Source organism: Cherax quadricarinatus, chromosome 5 (genome assembly GCF_038502225.1).
Source record: "Cherax quadricarinatus isolate ZL_2023a chromosome 5, ASM3850222v1, whole genome shotgun sequence".
NCBI classification, from domain to species: domain Eukaryota; kingdom Metazoa; phylum Arthropoda; class Malacostraca; order Decapoda; family Parastacidae; genus Cherax; species Cherax quadricarinatus.
In genome coordinates this window covers 77,170,444-77,187,512 of record NC_091296.1, presented here as the reverse complement: position 1 = coordinate 77,187,512, position 17,069 = coordinate 77,170,444, and the positions used below count along the sequence as shown (strand labels likewise).

General features: G+C 40.5%; 1 protein-coding gene across 4 annotated transcripts in view; it reads right to left on the bottom strand.

Annotated features, from left to right (window-relative positions):
* LOC128684742 (LITAF domain-containing protein) overlaps positions 1–17,069 on the bottom strand; it is a 76,341-nt gene that overhangs the window by 29,686 nt on the left and 29,586 nt on the right. Inside the window, exon 2 of one of the 4 annotated variants that reach the window (XM_070104420.1) lies at positions 12,952–13,011. The exons of the other annotated variants lie outside the window; for them this stretch is intronic. Within the exon in view, the coding sequence (XP_069960521.1) occupies positions 12,952–13,011 (60 nt within the window). The remainder of the gene's footprint in view (positions 1–12,951; positions 13,012–17,069) is intronic. 4 annotated transcript variants of the gene reach the window in all.

Genomic DNA, 17,069 nt, shown 5'->3' with positions numbered 1-17,069 from the left:
TGACAAGTTGTGTACGAATGGTATATAATACCGACAAGATGAAACGTCTACAATAAAGATACCCAGATGTTGCACATGTGTCTTACTCTCATCTTGTCGGTATTATATACCATTCGTACACAACTTGTCAGACACTGCAACATCATGGAATCTTAATTCTGAGGACATGTACATAACCTTCATGACTACGACAACTACTACTACTACTAACCCATCTCTTTGGGAAGGACCTACTTCCACTGGGGAATCCCGCCTACCAGTGAATTTGCCCTCGTCTGCTTCACCTGACGTTACTATATAAGCGCCAGGATTCTTTCTTCTGCTTCAGAATCTCCACGACTATGGTGCTGTTCGCACCTACTCCTAGGTTGAGGGACTGATTACCTCATCTTCTGTACATAGTTCTACTGTCTTCAAGTTATGTCCTAGAATTTGTATTGATAAAGCCATTGGATGGCGAAACGTCTACAATAAAGATACCCAGATGTTGCACATGTGTCTTACTCTCAACCAGAACAATGGCTTCTATAACATAGCTGAACCACTCGCCAAGAAACTTCTTCATCGCTATCCCACATAAGAACATAGAACACTGCAGAAGGTCTACTCAAAACTTGTCCAATACCCCTGCCAAGCTACCCAAGACTCTATAACCCCACCCGGTAGATCATCAGATGCAGCATTCTCCACCTGACCTCAACATTCTGAACATGCCTATAAATACCCTTGTACCTTCCAACCCCAGGTAGATCCGTGTGTGACTTGAAAAAGCCCACTGTGTGGGTGAAACGTTGTCAATAAAGGATCACATTATACTGCATTTGTGTTTATATTTCCTATCTTCCACTTATACACTTCGATCATGTCTCCCCTCATTCTTCGTCTAACAAGTGAATGTAATTTAAGAGTCTTCAATCTTTCTTCATAAGGAAGATTTCTAATGCTATGTATTAATTTAGTCATCCTACGCTGAATGTTTTCTAACGAATTTATGCCCATTCTGTAATATGGAGACCAGAATTGAGCTGCATAATCTAGGTGAGGCCTTACATCCCACTAATAGAATATTTGCCAACCCATTTTCATAAGAACATAAGAATGTAGGAACACTGCAGAAGGCCTACTGGCCCATACGAGGCAGGTCCTTATCAAAACGACCTCTACTTAAAGCTACCCAAGAAATAACTCCCGTACCCCATGACACCAATCAAACCCAGCCCAAAGATCACATGGGCAATGATCAGTCTCTGTGGAGGAATAAGAATCTATAGATCAGTATCATTTATGCAAGATCTGATAGATTCTATAATTCCCTCTCCTAAAGGGGCAGGAAACAATGATGTGGAGACTACAAGAGTAGGAGTAGAGGGTGTTGAGTGTTATGGGGAGCAATAGGAGACTGCAAGAAGCTTATATTTTCAAACAGTTAATCATAGAAAGTTGTGGAGGAGGATCCAGGACATTCAAGGGTAAATGGGGAAGGAGTCCTAAGAACTTCAGAGCATGCAGTGTGTACATAATGGATATGCTGAAGAGGGTAGGCAGAAGGCAAGGAATTGGAATTTGGGGGGGAGGGGCAAAGAGTACTCAGGAGTAGGAGTGTTTTCCTGTGTGAACCTCCATTGCTATCACCTGAAAGGGAGAAATACAAATTGTGTAGTTTGCATGGAATTGGAAACTGAGGTAAGAGTGTCAGAGGAGAGTTCTTCAACCTTATTATACAAAATAAATTAGGAGAGGTATATGGCCTGGAAGTAAGGCATGGTCGCCTCCTTTAGAAGTTGGATCTCGCATTCCTTAAGGAATACAGGGCATGAACAGAAATAGGCAGAATGAGCACCAGCACAATTCAGATAATGAGGGGTACACATTCTGCAAGGTTCATAACTATGGTTAGGGAAGGCACAGTCAGGGCAATCTGGGAGCAACTGACAATGTTTAGTGTGATGTCCAAAATGCCAGCACTGTTGTAGAGTAGGTAAGTGTTTTGTTATCATTAAGCATTTACCTGCTATACACATTTGACAGATCACAGCTGTCAAACATTAACTAGGCAACACTGAGTACATATCTACAGTGTTCTCATGGAGATGGACAAGTGTCTACTTTGAGGATGGGTAGCTATTGCAGTTCTTCCTGGAAAATATCATCAGTCCACTCGTTAAATGCTTGCCGATGAACAATTGAATATGGAAGGATGACTGTTTCACAGCATGTTTTAAGATGAATATGTCTGAGAATCTTAACAGGCTTGTCATCTATAGTTAGCAATTTTGCTAGGTTATCTGCTTGAGTACCCAACTGTGGTGGGTATGTAATGTGACCCTCATGCCAGCTGCTTTCAAGATCACTTGGCTGACTTTATAAAGCTTCACTGGGTTGAAGTATAAAAAAATTGGACCAGGTTTGTAGGCTATACACGTCACGTAGGGTTAATGAAACCCAGCAGAGAATTATGATTAGTGAGGAAGTGGTTGAGAAATATCAGGCATGGGATCTGAAACAGCAGTAGCTGTCTTGACTGTGGCAAGAAGAACTTGTCAGGTATGATAAGGATGACTTGCAAATTGCTTTTGCAAGTTAGATGCCAGAGCCATAGTCAGGGACAGTGAAGAGTAACCATTAACAATACTCAAAACAACATTGTAATAACTAAACTGTATATCCCCCCTTACCCACCACTGAGTGCAACAAGGAAAGTCTTATGAAGTTACTAAAACAAATAACTACAGGGCTTATAGAGAACCACACAAGAATAACCAACAGGATTAAATGTTAGCCATAAGACCTAAAGGGTGCCTGACCAATGCTCGCTTGGCCCTAGCCTAATGCACCACCCCACCCATCCATCACTACCCATACCTACCTTACACTGAAGCTTGCCATCCACAGAGTGAACCATAACCAAAAACCCATGAACTGCAATTCCAGTCAGTAAGAATGTGAGTTGACCTGTAGCCAACCCAATACCAGACAGTAGAGAGCAATGCAAGACTAGCCAATCAGTTCAGCGGGACTAAATGACAAAAGAGGGACCGGCATTCAAGTACCAGACCTGCTGCCAGACGTGAACCAGACATGAGACGTTTTCCACTACAATGAAATAACTGACCTCCATATCAACTGCACCAGTGTTCAACGGGAAGACAACATGGCAGAAAACCTGATCAACAAAACTCCAAGGAAATGACAGGTCTGTAGGACTTTTTTCCTCAGTGCCAAATGAGGGAAAGAATTGAGCACTTAAACATGGCTGACCGGCATCCAAACACCAGCTACTGCCAGTTGTACAACTAGCAAAGTGAAATTCTCATCTTTACTGACATTCATCTGTTGACAGTAGCATCATATCTGTACCACCATCATATCGCCTGTACCAGTGCTAACAAGAGGGAAACACAGGAGACATCGTCAAATCAACAGTACAAAACTCCAAGGTTATAGGACGGTTATCCCTCAGTGCCAGTCGTGGGAAAGAAGTGAATAGTTAAACAGTCAAGGTTAATGTTTTAGTAGCTGACCTATATTCAGCTGACCAGTGTACAGCGAGAGAATCATAGCAGAAAACGCCAAATATATCTATAAACTCAAGGAAAGTCAGGTTGTAGGTGGCGTTTACTTCTGCTGAGTCAGCAGATCAAGTCAGGCAGTCAACAACACGGCACAACCCCCGATAAATGGAATTGAGGGGGATTTGGAAGGATAAAACCATTGATTAAACCTTTCTGGTCTACCAGAATGGAAAGGAGTTAGAAGTTAATAGGTGAAATCAGACTGAAGTGAGGCGGGAAGAGGAGTATGTAATAAGGGGTTAACTGAAAGGGGTTTGTGAAGTTAAGGGAAAAGTGACCAGTGAAGAGGGTTTTGAAGAAGAAAATTTACTAGTAATTCAGTGGTGATTGCTAAAGCAGATACCAGGGTGTACTAGGTGACTGGAAAAGAGAAATAAATATTATTGTATATGAGTAAAGGAGCGAAGAGTGAAAATGGCAGGCATTAGGGGGGTACAGGCTGCCATAATTATATTTATCTTCTTCAATTCCATGAAGAAAGAAATCAGTCATGGGGGCTGGAAAAGGTGAATGGAGTAACAGCGCCCTGGACAGTAAAAGCCCAACAGTTGCCATCCTACCAGAAAAGTAAATGTCACTATCGCCACAAGGTATGGCAACACTGCATACCCAAACAAAAACAGTGGCACACAGATCTTATTGTAGCGCTCTTAAGTGGTGATATCCAAATTAATCCAGGACCTCAAACTATAGTGCAGAGGCAAAACAGACAGATAAATGACGGTGATAATGACGGTCTAGTAGCTAGGAATGATAACCTTAACTCCATATGTAATGCATACATAGGTCAATGTGAGACAATACAGCCATTATTATCTCAAACACTACCAAACAGGTGCATACACTGTACTAAAGTATGCATGAAAAACAGGAAAGGCACCTTATGTAAAATGTGTAAGGGGTGGGTGCATGACGGATGTATGTACAATTATAGCAACGGTGCCAGAATTCACTGTGTGTAACAAATGCACTTTGGCACAGTTACCCTTTAGCAATGATGACATTGATTTACCTAATTTTAATACAAATGACCCACTGCCATATATTGATGATTATAATTGTTTTATGAAAACAGACCTTCACTTTATTCATGTCAACGCAAGATCTCTTCTTCCTAAATTGGCAGAGATTAGGATTCTAGCTAACAAAATTAGGGCGGCAGTTATAACCATCTCTGAATCCTAGATGGATGATACAGTGAAAAGCTCTGTTCCACAAGGCACAGTACTCGCTCCCATCTTGTTCCTCATCCTCATATCCGACATAGACAAGGATGTCAGCCACAGCACCGTGTCTTCCTTTGCAGATGACACCCGAATCTGCATGACAGTGTCTTCCATTGCAGACACTGCAAAGCTCCAGGCGGACATCAACCAAATCTTTCAGTGGGCTGCAGAAAACAATATGAAGTTCAACGATGAGAAATTTCAATTACTCAGATATGGTAAACATGAGGAAATTAAATCTTCATCAGAGTACAAAACAAATTCTGGCCACAAAATAGAGCGAAACACCAACATCAAAGACCTGGGAGTGATCATGTTGGAGGATCTCACCTTCAAGGACCATAACATTGTATCAATCGCATCTGCTAGAAAAATGACAGGATGGATAATGAGAACCTTCAAAACTAGGGAGGCCAAGCCCATGATGACACTCTTCAGGTCACTTGTTCCATCTAGGCTGGAATATTGCTGCACACTAACAGCACCTTTCAAGGCAGGTGAAATTGCCGACCTAGAAAATGTACAGAGAACTTTCACGGCGCGCATAACGGAGATAAAACACCTCAATTATTGGAGCGCTTGAGGTTCCTAAACCTGTATTCCCTGGAACACAGGAGGGAGAGATACATGATTATATACACCTGGAAAATCCTAGAGGGACTAGTACCGAACTTGCACACGAAAATCACTCACTACGAAAGCAAAAGACTTGGCAGACGATGCACCATCCCCCCAATGAAAAGCAGGGGTGTCACTAGCACTTTAAGAGACCATACAATAAGTGTCAGGGGCCCGAGACTGTTCAACTGCCTCCCAGCACACATAAGGGGGATTACCAACAGACCCCTGGCAGTCTTCAAGCTGGCACTGGACAAGCACCTAAAGTCAGTTCCTGATCAGCCGGGCTGTGGCTCGTACGTTGGTTTGTGTGCAGCCAGCAGCAACAGCCTGGTTGATCAGGCTCTGATCCACCAGGAGGCCTGGTCACAGACCGGGCCGCGGGGGCGTTGACCCCCGGAACTCTCTCCAGGTAAACTCCAGGTAAACTGACGACGAGGTCAAAATAGAAGGTTACAATATAAAACGCTTAGATAGGAACAGAAAGGGTGGTGGAGTATGTGCCTACATTAGAAATGACTTAGCTTACAACCCAAGACCTGATTTAAATAACAATAAACTGGAGATTCTATGGTTTGAAGTGCTGCTTCCCAAGACCAAACCCATCTTAGTAGGAACTAGTTACTGCCCTCCCACCCAAGACCAGTTCTTAGAAGACTTTTCCAGAGTATTGTCCGGACTTGAAAACAATTGCGAGACAATAATACTGGGATTAAATCTGGAGTATCTGAGAGAGTTAGAGCAAAGGAAGGGGTAGCAGTAATGTTAAATGATCAGTTATGGAAGGAGAAAAGAGAATATGAATGTGTAAATTCAAGAATTATGTGGATTAAAGTAAAGGTTGGATGCGAGAAGTGGGTCATAATAAGCGTGTATGCACCTGGAGAAGAGAGGAATGCAGAGGAGAGAGAGAGATTTTGGGAGATGTTAAGTGAATGTATAGGAGCCTTTGAACCAAGTGAGAGAGTAATTGTGGTAGGGGACTTGAATGCTAAAGTAGGAGAAACTTTTAGAGAGGGTGTGGTAGGTAAGTTTGGGGTGCCAGGTGTAAATGATAATGGGAGCCCTTTGATTGAACTTTGTATAGAAAGGGGTTTAGTTATAGGTAATACATATTTTAAGAAAAAGAGGATAAATAAGTATACACGATATGATGTAGGGCGAAATGACAGTAGTTTGTTGGATTATGTATTGGTAGATAAAAGACTGTTGAGTACACTTCAGGATGTACATGTTTATAGAGGGGCCACAGATATATCAGATCACTTTCTAGTTGTAGCTACACTGAGAGTAAAAGGTAGATGGAATACAAGGAGAACAGAAGCATCAGGGAAGAGAGAGGTGAAGGTTTATAAACTAAAAGAGGAGGCAGTTAGGGTAAGATATAAACAGCTATTGGAGGATAGATGGGCTAATGAGAGCATAGGCAATGGGGTCGAAGAGGTATGGGGTAGGTTTAAAAATGTAGTGTTAGAGTGTTCAGCAGAAGTTTGTGGTTACAGGAAAGTGGGTGCAGGAGGGAAGAGGAGCGATTGGTGGAATGATGATGTAAAGAGAGTAGTAAGGGAGAAAAAGTTAGCATATGAGAAGTTTTTACAAAGTAGAAGTGATGCAAGGAGGGAAGAGTATATGGAGAAAAAGAGAGAAGTTAAGAGAGTGGTGAAGCAATGTAAAAAGAGAGCAAATGAGAGAGTGGGTGAGATGTTATCAACAAATTTTGTTGAAAATAAGAAAAAGTTTTGGAGTGAGATTAACAAGTTAAGAAAGCCTAGAGAACAAATGGATTTGTCAGTTAAAAATAGGAGAGGAGAGTTATTAAATGGAGAGTTAGAGGTATTGGGAAGATGGAAGGAATATTTTGAGGAATTGTTAAATGTTGATGAAGATAGGGAAGCTGTGATTTCGTGTATAGGGCAAGGAGGAATAACATCTTGTAGGAGTGAGGAAGAGCCAGTTGTGAGTGTGGGGGAAGTTCGTGAGGCAGTAGGTAAAATGAAAGGGGGTAAGGCAGCCGGGATTGATGGGATAAAGATAGAAATGTTAAAAGCAGGTGGGGATATAGTTTTGGAGTGGTTGGTGCAATTATTTAATAAATGTATGGAAGAGGGTAAGGTACCTAGGGATTGGCAGAGAGCATGCATAGTTCCTTTGTATAAAGGCAAAGGGGATAAAAGAGAGTGCAAAAATTATAGGGGGATAAGTCTGTTGAGTGTACCTGGTAAAGTGTATGGTAGAGTTATAATTGAAAGAATTAAGAGTAAGACGGAGAATAGGATAGCAGATGAACAAGGAGGCTTTAGGAAAGGTAGGGGGTGTGTGGACCAGGTGTTTACAGTGAAACATATAAGTGAACAGTATTTAGATAAGGCTAAAGAGGTCTTTGTGGCATTTATGGATTTGGAAAAGGCGTATGACAGGGTGGATAGGGGGGCAATGTGGCAGATGTTGCAAGTGTATGGTGTAGGAGGTAGGTTACTGAAAGCAGTGAAGAGTTTTTACGAGGATAGTGAGGCTCAAGTTAGAGTATGTAGGAAAGAGGGAAATTTTTTTCCCAGTAAAAGTAGGCCTTAGACAAGGATGTGTGATGTCACCGTGGTTGTTTAATATATTTATAGATGGGGTTGTAAGAGAAGTAAATGCGAGGGTCTTGGCAAGAGGCGTGGAGTTAAAAGATAAAGAATCACACACAAAGTGGGAGTTGTCACAGCTGCTCTTTGCTGATGACACTGTGCTCTTGGGAGATTCTGAAGAGAAGTTGCAGAGATTGGTGGATGAATTTGGTAGGGTGTGCAAAAGAAGAAAATTAAAGGTGAATACAGGAAAGAGTAAGGTTATGAGGATAACAAAAAGATTAGGTGATGAAAGATTGAATATCAGATTGGAGGGAGAGAGTATGGAGGAGGTGAACGTATTCAGATATTTGGGAGTGGACGTGTCAGCGGATGGGTCTATGAAAGATGAGGTGAATCATAGAATTGATGAGGGAAAAAGAGTGAGTGGTGCACTTAGGAGTCTGTGGAGACAAAGAACTTTGTCCTTGGAGGCAAAGAGGGGAATGTATGAGAGTATAGTTTTACCAACGCTCTTATATGGGTGTGAAGCGTGGGTGATGAATGTTGCAGCGAGGAGAAGGCTGGAGGCAGTGGAGATGTCATGTCTGAGGGCAATGTGTGGTGTGAATATAATGCAGAGAATTCGTAGTTTGGAAGTTAGGAGGAGGTGCGGGATTACCAAAACTGTTGTCCAGAGGGCTGAGGAAGGGTTGTTGAGGTGGTTCGGACATGTAGAGAGAATGGAGCGAAACAGAATGACTTCAAGAGTGTATCGGTCTGTAGTGGAAGGAAGGCGGGGTAGGGGTCGGCCTAGGAAGGGTTGGAGGGAGGGGGTAAAGGAGGTTTTGTGTGCGAAGGGCTTGGACTTCCAGCAGGCATGCGTGAGCGTGTTTGATAGGAGTGAATGGAGACAAATGGTTTTTAATACTTGACGTGCTGTTGGAGTGTGAGCAAAGTAACATTTATGAAGGGATTCAGGGAAACCGGCAGGCCGGACTTGAGTCCTGGAGATGGGAAGTACAGTGCCTGCACTCTGAAGGAGGGGTGTTAATATTGCAGTTTAAAAACTGTAGTGTAAAGCACCCTTCTGGCAAGACAGTGATGGAGTGAATGATGGTGAAAGTTTTTCTTTTTCGGGCCACCCTGCCTTGGTGGGAATCGGCCGGTGTGATAATAAAAAAAAAATAATACTGGGCGACTTCAATATCTGTTTTCAGCAGCAAAATAACGGGCTATGCAAAAGGTACATATAAGCAAATTCTAGGTTTAAATAGTTACACTCAACTAATGAATACACCAACCCGGATCATACAGTTCTCAGCCACCCTAATTGACCACATACTTTGTAACCACGCTGAGAACATTACTCAGTCAGGCATCATTACCACAGGTCTTAGTGATCATTTCATCATTTACTGCACCAGGAAAATCACTAGGGATAGGATAGGCCTACACAGGACAATAAAACTGAGGTCAACTAGAAACTACAGTAAAGAAACACTGGTAAATAGGGTACACAATTGTGACTGGGCAAAGATAACAAGTTGCACGGACGTAAACGATGCCTGGGAAAAATTCAAAACAATGTTCACTACCATCCCTGATAATATTGCACCAGTTAAAGAGGTTAGGATTAAATGAAGAACTGAACCCTGGATGACTACTGAGATATTAGATAATATGAAATTCAGAGACCAGCTGCTAAAAAGATTTAAAGCAAAGAGACAGGATATATTGCAGCACTAAATGAATTCCAAAGGGTGAGGAACAGAGTACAGAGACTAATAAAAGGAGCAAAGGCAAAGCACTATTGCTCAAAAATTGAAGAGTATAAGCATAACCCCAGAAAGCTCTGGCAACAACTAAAACAGTTGGGGTATAGCCATAAGCCAGTAGATAGGTCTAACATAGTACTCGCTATCGATAATGAGGTATGCCACGAAACATCAAAAGTGGCAAATTGCTTTAATTCCTACTACACGTCTGTTGCATCAACACTAGTAAGTAAACTACCAGCTGCATCAAATACCTTTAACACAGACTCTGATAAGTTTCAAACATACTATACCAATAAAGCGGTAACCTCAAACAGTTGTCAACTAGTAAGTGTATCTCATGACTTTATTCAAAAAGAACTAAGCAGGTTAAACCCAGCTAAGAGCACAGGCCCTGATAACATCCCGTCTAAGTTCCTAAAAGATGGTGCTTCTGAACTGTCAATCCCTATTGCTCACATAATAAATCTATCAATCACCACTAATACTGTACTGGAGGGGTTCAAGGAGGCCAGAGTTACTCCTATCTTCAAGAAAAATAGTAGGTCTGATGTCAGCAACTATAGGCCTGTTAGTATACTCAGTATAATATCCAAAATTCTAGAGAGGGCGGTGTACTCTCAAGTAGTTAAGTACCTTAATGACAACAACATTCTCCATAGCTATCAATCAGGCTTTAGAAGATCTTACTCAACCAACACCTTAATTAATCTGATGGATTACCTAAGAACTGAAATGTCAAAGGGGAACCTCATAGGTATGGTAACCTTAGACCTGCAAAAGGCCTTCGATACTGTCAACCACAATATATTATGTCAGAAACTTCAAGCTATCGGTATAGGTTCTGTAGACTGGTTTAAGTCCTACCTTAGCAACAGGAAACAAATTGTCAAAATCAACAAAACGGAATCAGAACCCCTGCCGATAGCATGTGGAGTTCCCCAAGGTAGTATTCTGGGTCCCTTATTATTCTTATGTTATGTCAATGACATGCCTATCAGTGTCAAGTGCAAACTCTTACTGTATGCAGATGACAGTGCCCTGTTAGTGTCAGGTAAAGACCCACAAGATATAGCTAATGTTTTAACACTGGAACTGGAGTCCTGCAGCAAATGGTTAGTAGACAACAAACTATCATTACACCTCGGGAAAACTGAAGCCATTCTCTTTGGCACGAAACATAAACTGAGAAGGGTAAATAATTTTAATGTATGGTGTAATGGGGAGCCCATCACTTTGGTTTCATCAGTAAAATATCTGGGAATTCCCTTTGACCCATGCATGTCAGGAGAGTTGATAGGGAACAGTGTAGTAAAGAAAGCGAATGCCAGAGTGAAGTTCCTGTATAGACAAGCACAGTGTCTACCTACTGAGGCTCGCAGGACCCTATGTCTAGCCCTTATACAATGCCATATGGATTACGCTTGCTCTTCATGGTACTCTGCCTTGACAAAAAAACTGAAAGATAGACTGCAAATCACCCAGAACAAAATCGTAAGATTCATCCTGGGGCTGGGACCAAGAGAACATGTAGGACAGGATGAATTACAGCAGTTGGATATGCTGAATGTTAAAGACAGAGTAAAACAACTGAAGCTAAATCATGTTTATAAAATTGCTCACAAACAGTATCCAGAATATCTTGCTGTCAATTTTGTCAAGGTTGGGAACCAAAGCAATCATAGTACTAGGGGGAGAGAGCACAACTTTGTAGTACCCACAGTCACTGGCCAGGCTTCAAACACCTTTTATTGTACAGCAATAAAGGAATGGAACAGACTACCCGCACATGTCAAAGCCAGTCATAGCATGAACCAGTTCAAGAAGAGTGCCAAAAGGTGTCTGATGAATATAGCTACAGAAAGGGAGGGGAATGATTTTCTATTTTTTAGCTAACATACGTGTAAATTTTACCTTATTCCTAGTAATAACCCTCGTATTATAGTCTTAATGACCCTCGTGTAGTAGATAGTCTTTTTAGTATGATAATAAGATGTTATCTTCATTATAGAATAATAAGAAAATATTATAACCTTTATATTATAATAATAAGGTAAAAGGACCCCAATGGAAATAAGTCACTCTGTCTGACTTTTTTGGGTTATCCTAGGTTCTCTACACATATGCTGCTATGTATGATAATTCTATGTAACTGTATTTGTGCATACCTGAATAAACTTACTTACTTACTTACTTACACTGAACCTCCCATTGGACCTCTATCCCTTTACCAAAAGATGCCTGCCTTTCTCAATAAATTGTCAAATATTCTAATCTTCAAAACATTCATGATTTGACTTGACCTTTGCCCTCTCACTACTTCTCCTAACCTGTCTTCTATATTTTCTTTTTCTTTCCTGCCTTCAGACTTTTCTGTACTTGCTTCTTCTTTCTTTCCTAGCATGTGCCATTAGACCTACTGTACTGCTCTTTCTTGTTTCCTTCTTTCTTGTTTACCTTCTTTTCCATCCCCCTGAGAAGCCATTAATCCCCATTTTTATTACAAATATTTATACTACTACTGCTGAAACTATTACTACTACTACTACTAGTATTACTACTACTATTACTCTCATTATTACTTCATTATTATCATTACTACTTTTATTACCTCTGTTACTGATTTATACTGCCACCACCACCACCACCTCCCTCTTCCCAGCTTGCCTTCTGGTCTCCAATGCTTTGTTCTGCTCAGTTGTGACATACAATGGTTCGGGAAAGACCCAAACGATATCTGAACTTTCATCTCTAAGAGTTTTATATGTGAACAAGAAATCCTCTGTACAATAAATAAGGAGGAAAATACTTAAATATGCCTTGGCTACATAGTTCCAGATGAAATATTTGATTCAGATGTACACCGAGTATTGTCAGTTGGTACTTTCAGACAAGGTGCCCTAAAGTCAAATAAAATAATGTACAGCAGAACCCTGGTGTTTGAACTTAACTGGTTCCTAGGTGGTGTTCAAATTGCAAAAAGTTTAATGCCTGAAACAGTAATTCCCAAACTTTAATTACACTGGCCAACAACCAAAATGCTTCTGAGACCAGAATAGCAATTTCCAACTAATTTTAGGTCATTGATAATGAATATCATGGTTAAAATTGTTTGTTAGCTCTACTTTCATTATACACCTATGTGTCACAACAGGTTCCAACAGGCTTGCAACAGTGTGTTTCTTACCACACTCACAGTCTCACTGACCTTCATTATTGTTCCAGAAGTCATAGAAGGTGGTTGTGCTGTGCAAGTTTATAGTTTGAGCTGAAAGGTAGGTGATTTTCTTAGCCAAACACTTTTTAAACTTATAATAAATATTCACTGAGCAAGCTATTGATATGCATGTGAGGCATACTATATTAATTTTATTTTCCTCCTGAATGATATAATTACTTCTGCTTAGCTATAATGCTATATATATTATAATGATAACTTAATGAATAAATTTTCTGTTTATCGTCGAATTGTTTGTTGTTTTCTTCTTTCAGAGGCCTCGTGCTTGTGTGAATAGGGCAGACAACTTCTGATACATTTGTGGTGAGGTGACCTTTGCATCACAGAAGCACTGTACAACTGCTATGGTTAGAAAGGCATATCACCTACATTTTGGATGCAAGATTGGTGACCAGGATAAGAACTGGGCTCCACGCATATGCTGCAACAATTGTGCTACTAACCTTTGCCAATAGTTGAACAGGAAGAGGAAAGGAATGCCTTTCGCTGTGCCAATGACATGGCGGGAGCCAACAGACCATACCAACAACTGTTATTTCTGCATGGTACCTCCAGTACAAATGGGCTTGTCAAAGAAAAAAAAAGGGGCCCATTGAATATCCAAACATTCCATCAGCTATTCGCCCAGTTCCACATGGAGAAGGTCTACCTGTTCCTGATGCACCAACTTCAGTATCCTTTGAGTCTGATGAAGAAAGTGGTGAGGAGGGATTAGAGAAGAATGACAGTGCTGGATTACGAGTGACCAAAACTTTCATGAAGCTCACTCCTCTTGGCTACATCTCATAACAAAAAGGGAATTCCATGACCTTGTCAGGAATCTGCAACTACCTAAAAATAAGGCAGAGCGGCTAGGCTTTCATTTTCAACAGTGGAATCTCCAAGCAGCTGATGTGAAGATTTCAAAATTTTGTGACCGTCAGCAGCAGTTCAACGATTTCTTCATACTGGAAGGTGATTTAGTGGCCAGCAACAATATTAATGGTCTGATGGAAGCACTTGGCATCAACTATGAACCCAGTCACTGGAGGCTGTTCATAGATTCATCAAAAATGAGTCTGAACATTAAAATGGTATAAAATACCGACAGGTTGTTAGGTAAGACACATATGCAACAGTTAGGTATCTTTATTTCGAAATAAAGATATCTAACTGTTGCATATGTGTCTTACCTAACAAAAATGAGTCTGAAATGTGTCTTGGTGCATAACGGCAATAGTAAACCATCAGTTCCTGTGGGCTATGCACCACATATGAAAGAAACTTATGAGAATATAAAGCATATGTTGCAATGCATGAAATATGATGAACATCAATGGCAGCTCTGTAGCGACTTAAAGGTTGTTGCTCTTGTGATGGGCTTGCAGGGCAGATACACCAAGTAGTGCTGCTTTCTATGTGAATGGGATAGCTGTGCAAGAGGTTCCTATTACATCAGGAGAGACTGGCCACCTCATCAATCATTGGAGCCTGGGATGAAAAATGTTCAACATTCACCTCTCACTGAACCAAACAAAATTTTGCTACCACCACTACACATAAAACTGGGCTCATGAAAAACTTTGTAAAAGCTATGGACAAATCCGGTCAGAGATTCAAGTATTTAACATCAAAATTCCCCCTCAAGAGCTTCTTAAAGATGGTGACTTTGAATCAGACCTTCATGGGGAGGAGAAAGCTGCTTGGGAAGCATTCAAGTTAGTGGCGAAGGGATTTCTTGGAAACAGAAGGGAAGGCAACTATGAAGAATTGGTGGAAAACCTCATCAAGGCTTACAAGAACATGGGATGTAACATATCACTTAAAATCCACTTTTTGGACTCACATTTAGACTTTTCCAATGAACTGTGGGGCAGTGTTGCGTTTAGGGAATTTAGAAAGCCTGTTAAGCCCTTCAATCAACAGAGGAACAGGAAAACTTGTCCTCCTCTAAACAAATTCATTCAAGAGTTCAAACGGTAATAATACCACAGTTCTTTCTGATATTTATTAAATTGCTTAATAAACCACTGAAGGTTTTAATACTAATTCTTTAACAGGTAATACTATAAAATATAACTTTGCATAAAATATTTATTGTATATATTTGGTAGAATTACCGACAATATGTAAAGTAAAAGGACACAAGCGCAACTAATGTGACATTTTATTGTGGCAACGTTTCGCTCTCCAGGAGCTTTGTCAAGCCATTACAAACAGTACATGGACACAGAGGGTAAATATAGGCTTAGAGTGAGGTGCAGTACTAGTGGTAGTAGTAGTAGTAGTAGTAGTAGTGATATAAGTTGTAGTAATAGTAGTAGTAATACAATATGGTCGAACAATTAACTTGCACATGAGTAAAAGGATATAAAAGCTATTACGTACTTGGGTAACATAAAAATAGGTTAGACAAATATTTATGTTGGAGGCTGGATTAGAGAAGGCCTGTTTCAAAGTTCATCCTCTGTAATGTGCTTGTGTAGTATTAGCAAGAAAGACTATGTGATGGCAGGGTTTACACAGTCTCTCTTGCTAATAGTACTACAGAAGCACATTACAGAGGATAAACTTTGAAACAGGCCTTCTCTAATCCAGCCTCCAACATTAGTATTTGTCTAACCTATTTTTATGTTACCCAAGTAATAGCTTTTATATCCTTTTACTCATGTGCAAGTTAATTGTTCTACCATATTGTATTACTACTACTATTACTACAACTTATATCACTACTACTACTACTACTACTACTACTACTACTACTACCACTAGTACTACACCTCACTCTAAGCCTATACATACCCTCTGTGTCCATATACTGTTTGTAACAGCTTGACAAAGCTCCTGGAGAGCAAAACGCTGCCACAATAAAATGTCACATTAGTTGCACTTGTGTCCTTTTACTTTACATAAAATATTGACACTGAGATATTACAGCCTTTTTCTATGATACATCTCCCCGAATGTGAAGTCATAACATGTTCATTGCATATGCACAGTCTTATCCAATTCACAAATGTTCTCCACCACAATACTTTATACACATCAATAGTCTCCACACTAATTATACAAATAGGTAAGACACCTCCCTTAATACGCATGCAGATAGTCTCCATGAAATGAGTTCACTGACGCAACTGACTGTGTGAGGCAATTCCTTTAACTCTTCACACTAAAGTCACTTGAAAGTTTCTTGAAGATGTAGCAACAATCGTGAGCATCTAAATGCAGCCATCTGCATCACAACCGAGGAACTATGGTAGTAGGCCGACCAGTGGTAGAGGATCGCGAAGGAACCTTAAGTGGGGCATAGGGTTAGCTCCAGCAAGCAAGGCAAGAGTAAACTGCCCTATAACAAAATTCTCAGACTGACATCACCTCGGATTAAGAGGGGTCAGTGGCTAAACGACAGCCAGGTAGTAAACAACTGTACCCGAAGTTTCTAACACCGAAACATCCTATCTATACACATAACCAAATAAATTAAGGCCAGATAATATTATAAAGTACTCTGCCCTCATTTTAGCTACTAATGAGGCAAGAAATAATACAACATTAAGTGAAAAAACCTGTTACACACATATAATACTCAATTGAGAAGGTCTACAAACGAGGGGCGTAATAGGCAGTTAGTGACAAACATGGTGAAAGGTTTCACCAAGATATTTCAACCATGGAAAAATGGTACCAGGGCAAATGGGGCACAAGAATGCTTGCAGACTACTGCTGGACACTGGCAAGAGACAATTCTTCAGCCCACCATAAGCATCAGAGGGTAGGTACAGATTAGAGTTTAAAACACACTGACACATATTGTATGTTATAATAAAATAATTCTCCATGGGGAAGTGGAACAGAATTCTTTCTCCATAAGCCATGCATGTCGTAAGAGGTGACTAAAATGCCAGGAGCAAGGAGCTAGTAACCCCTTCTCCTGTATATATTACTAAATGTAAAAGGAGAAACTTTTGTTTTTCCTTTTAGGCCACCCCACCTCGGTGGGATACGACTGGTGCGTTGAAAGAAAGAATAATCAAATATTACATGTCTCATATCTTTAAACCTATACCCAATAAGCATTTTTCAAGGTGATATTTGGATTCAGGACA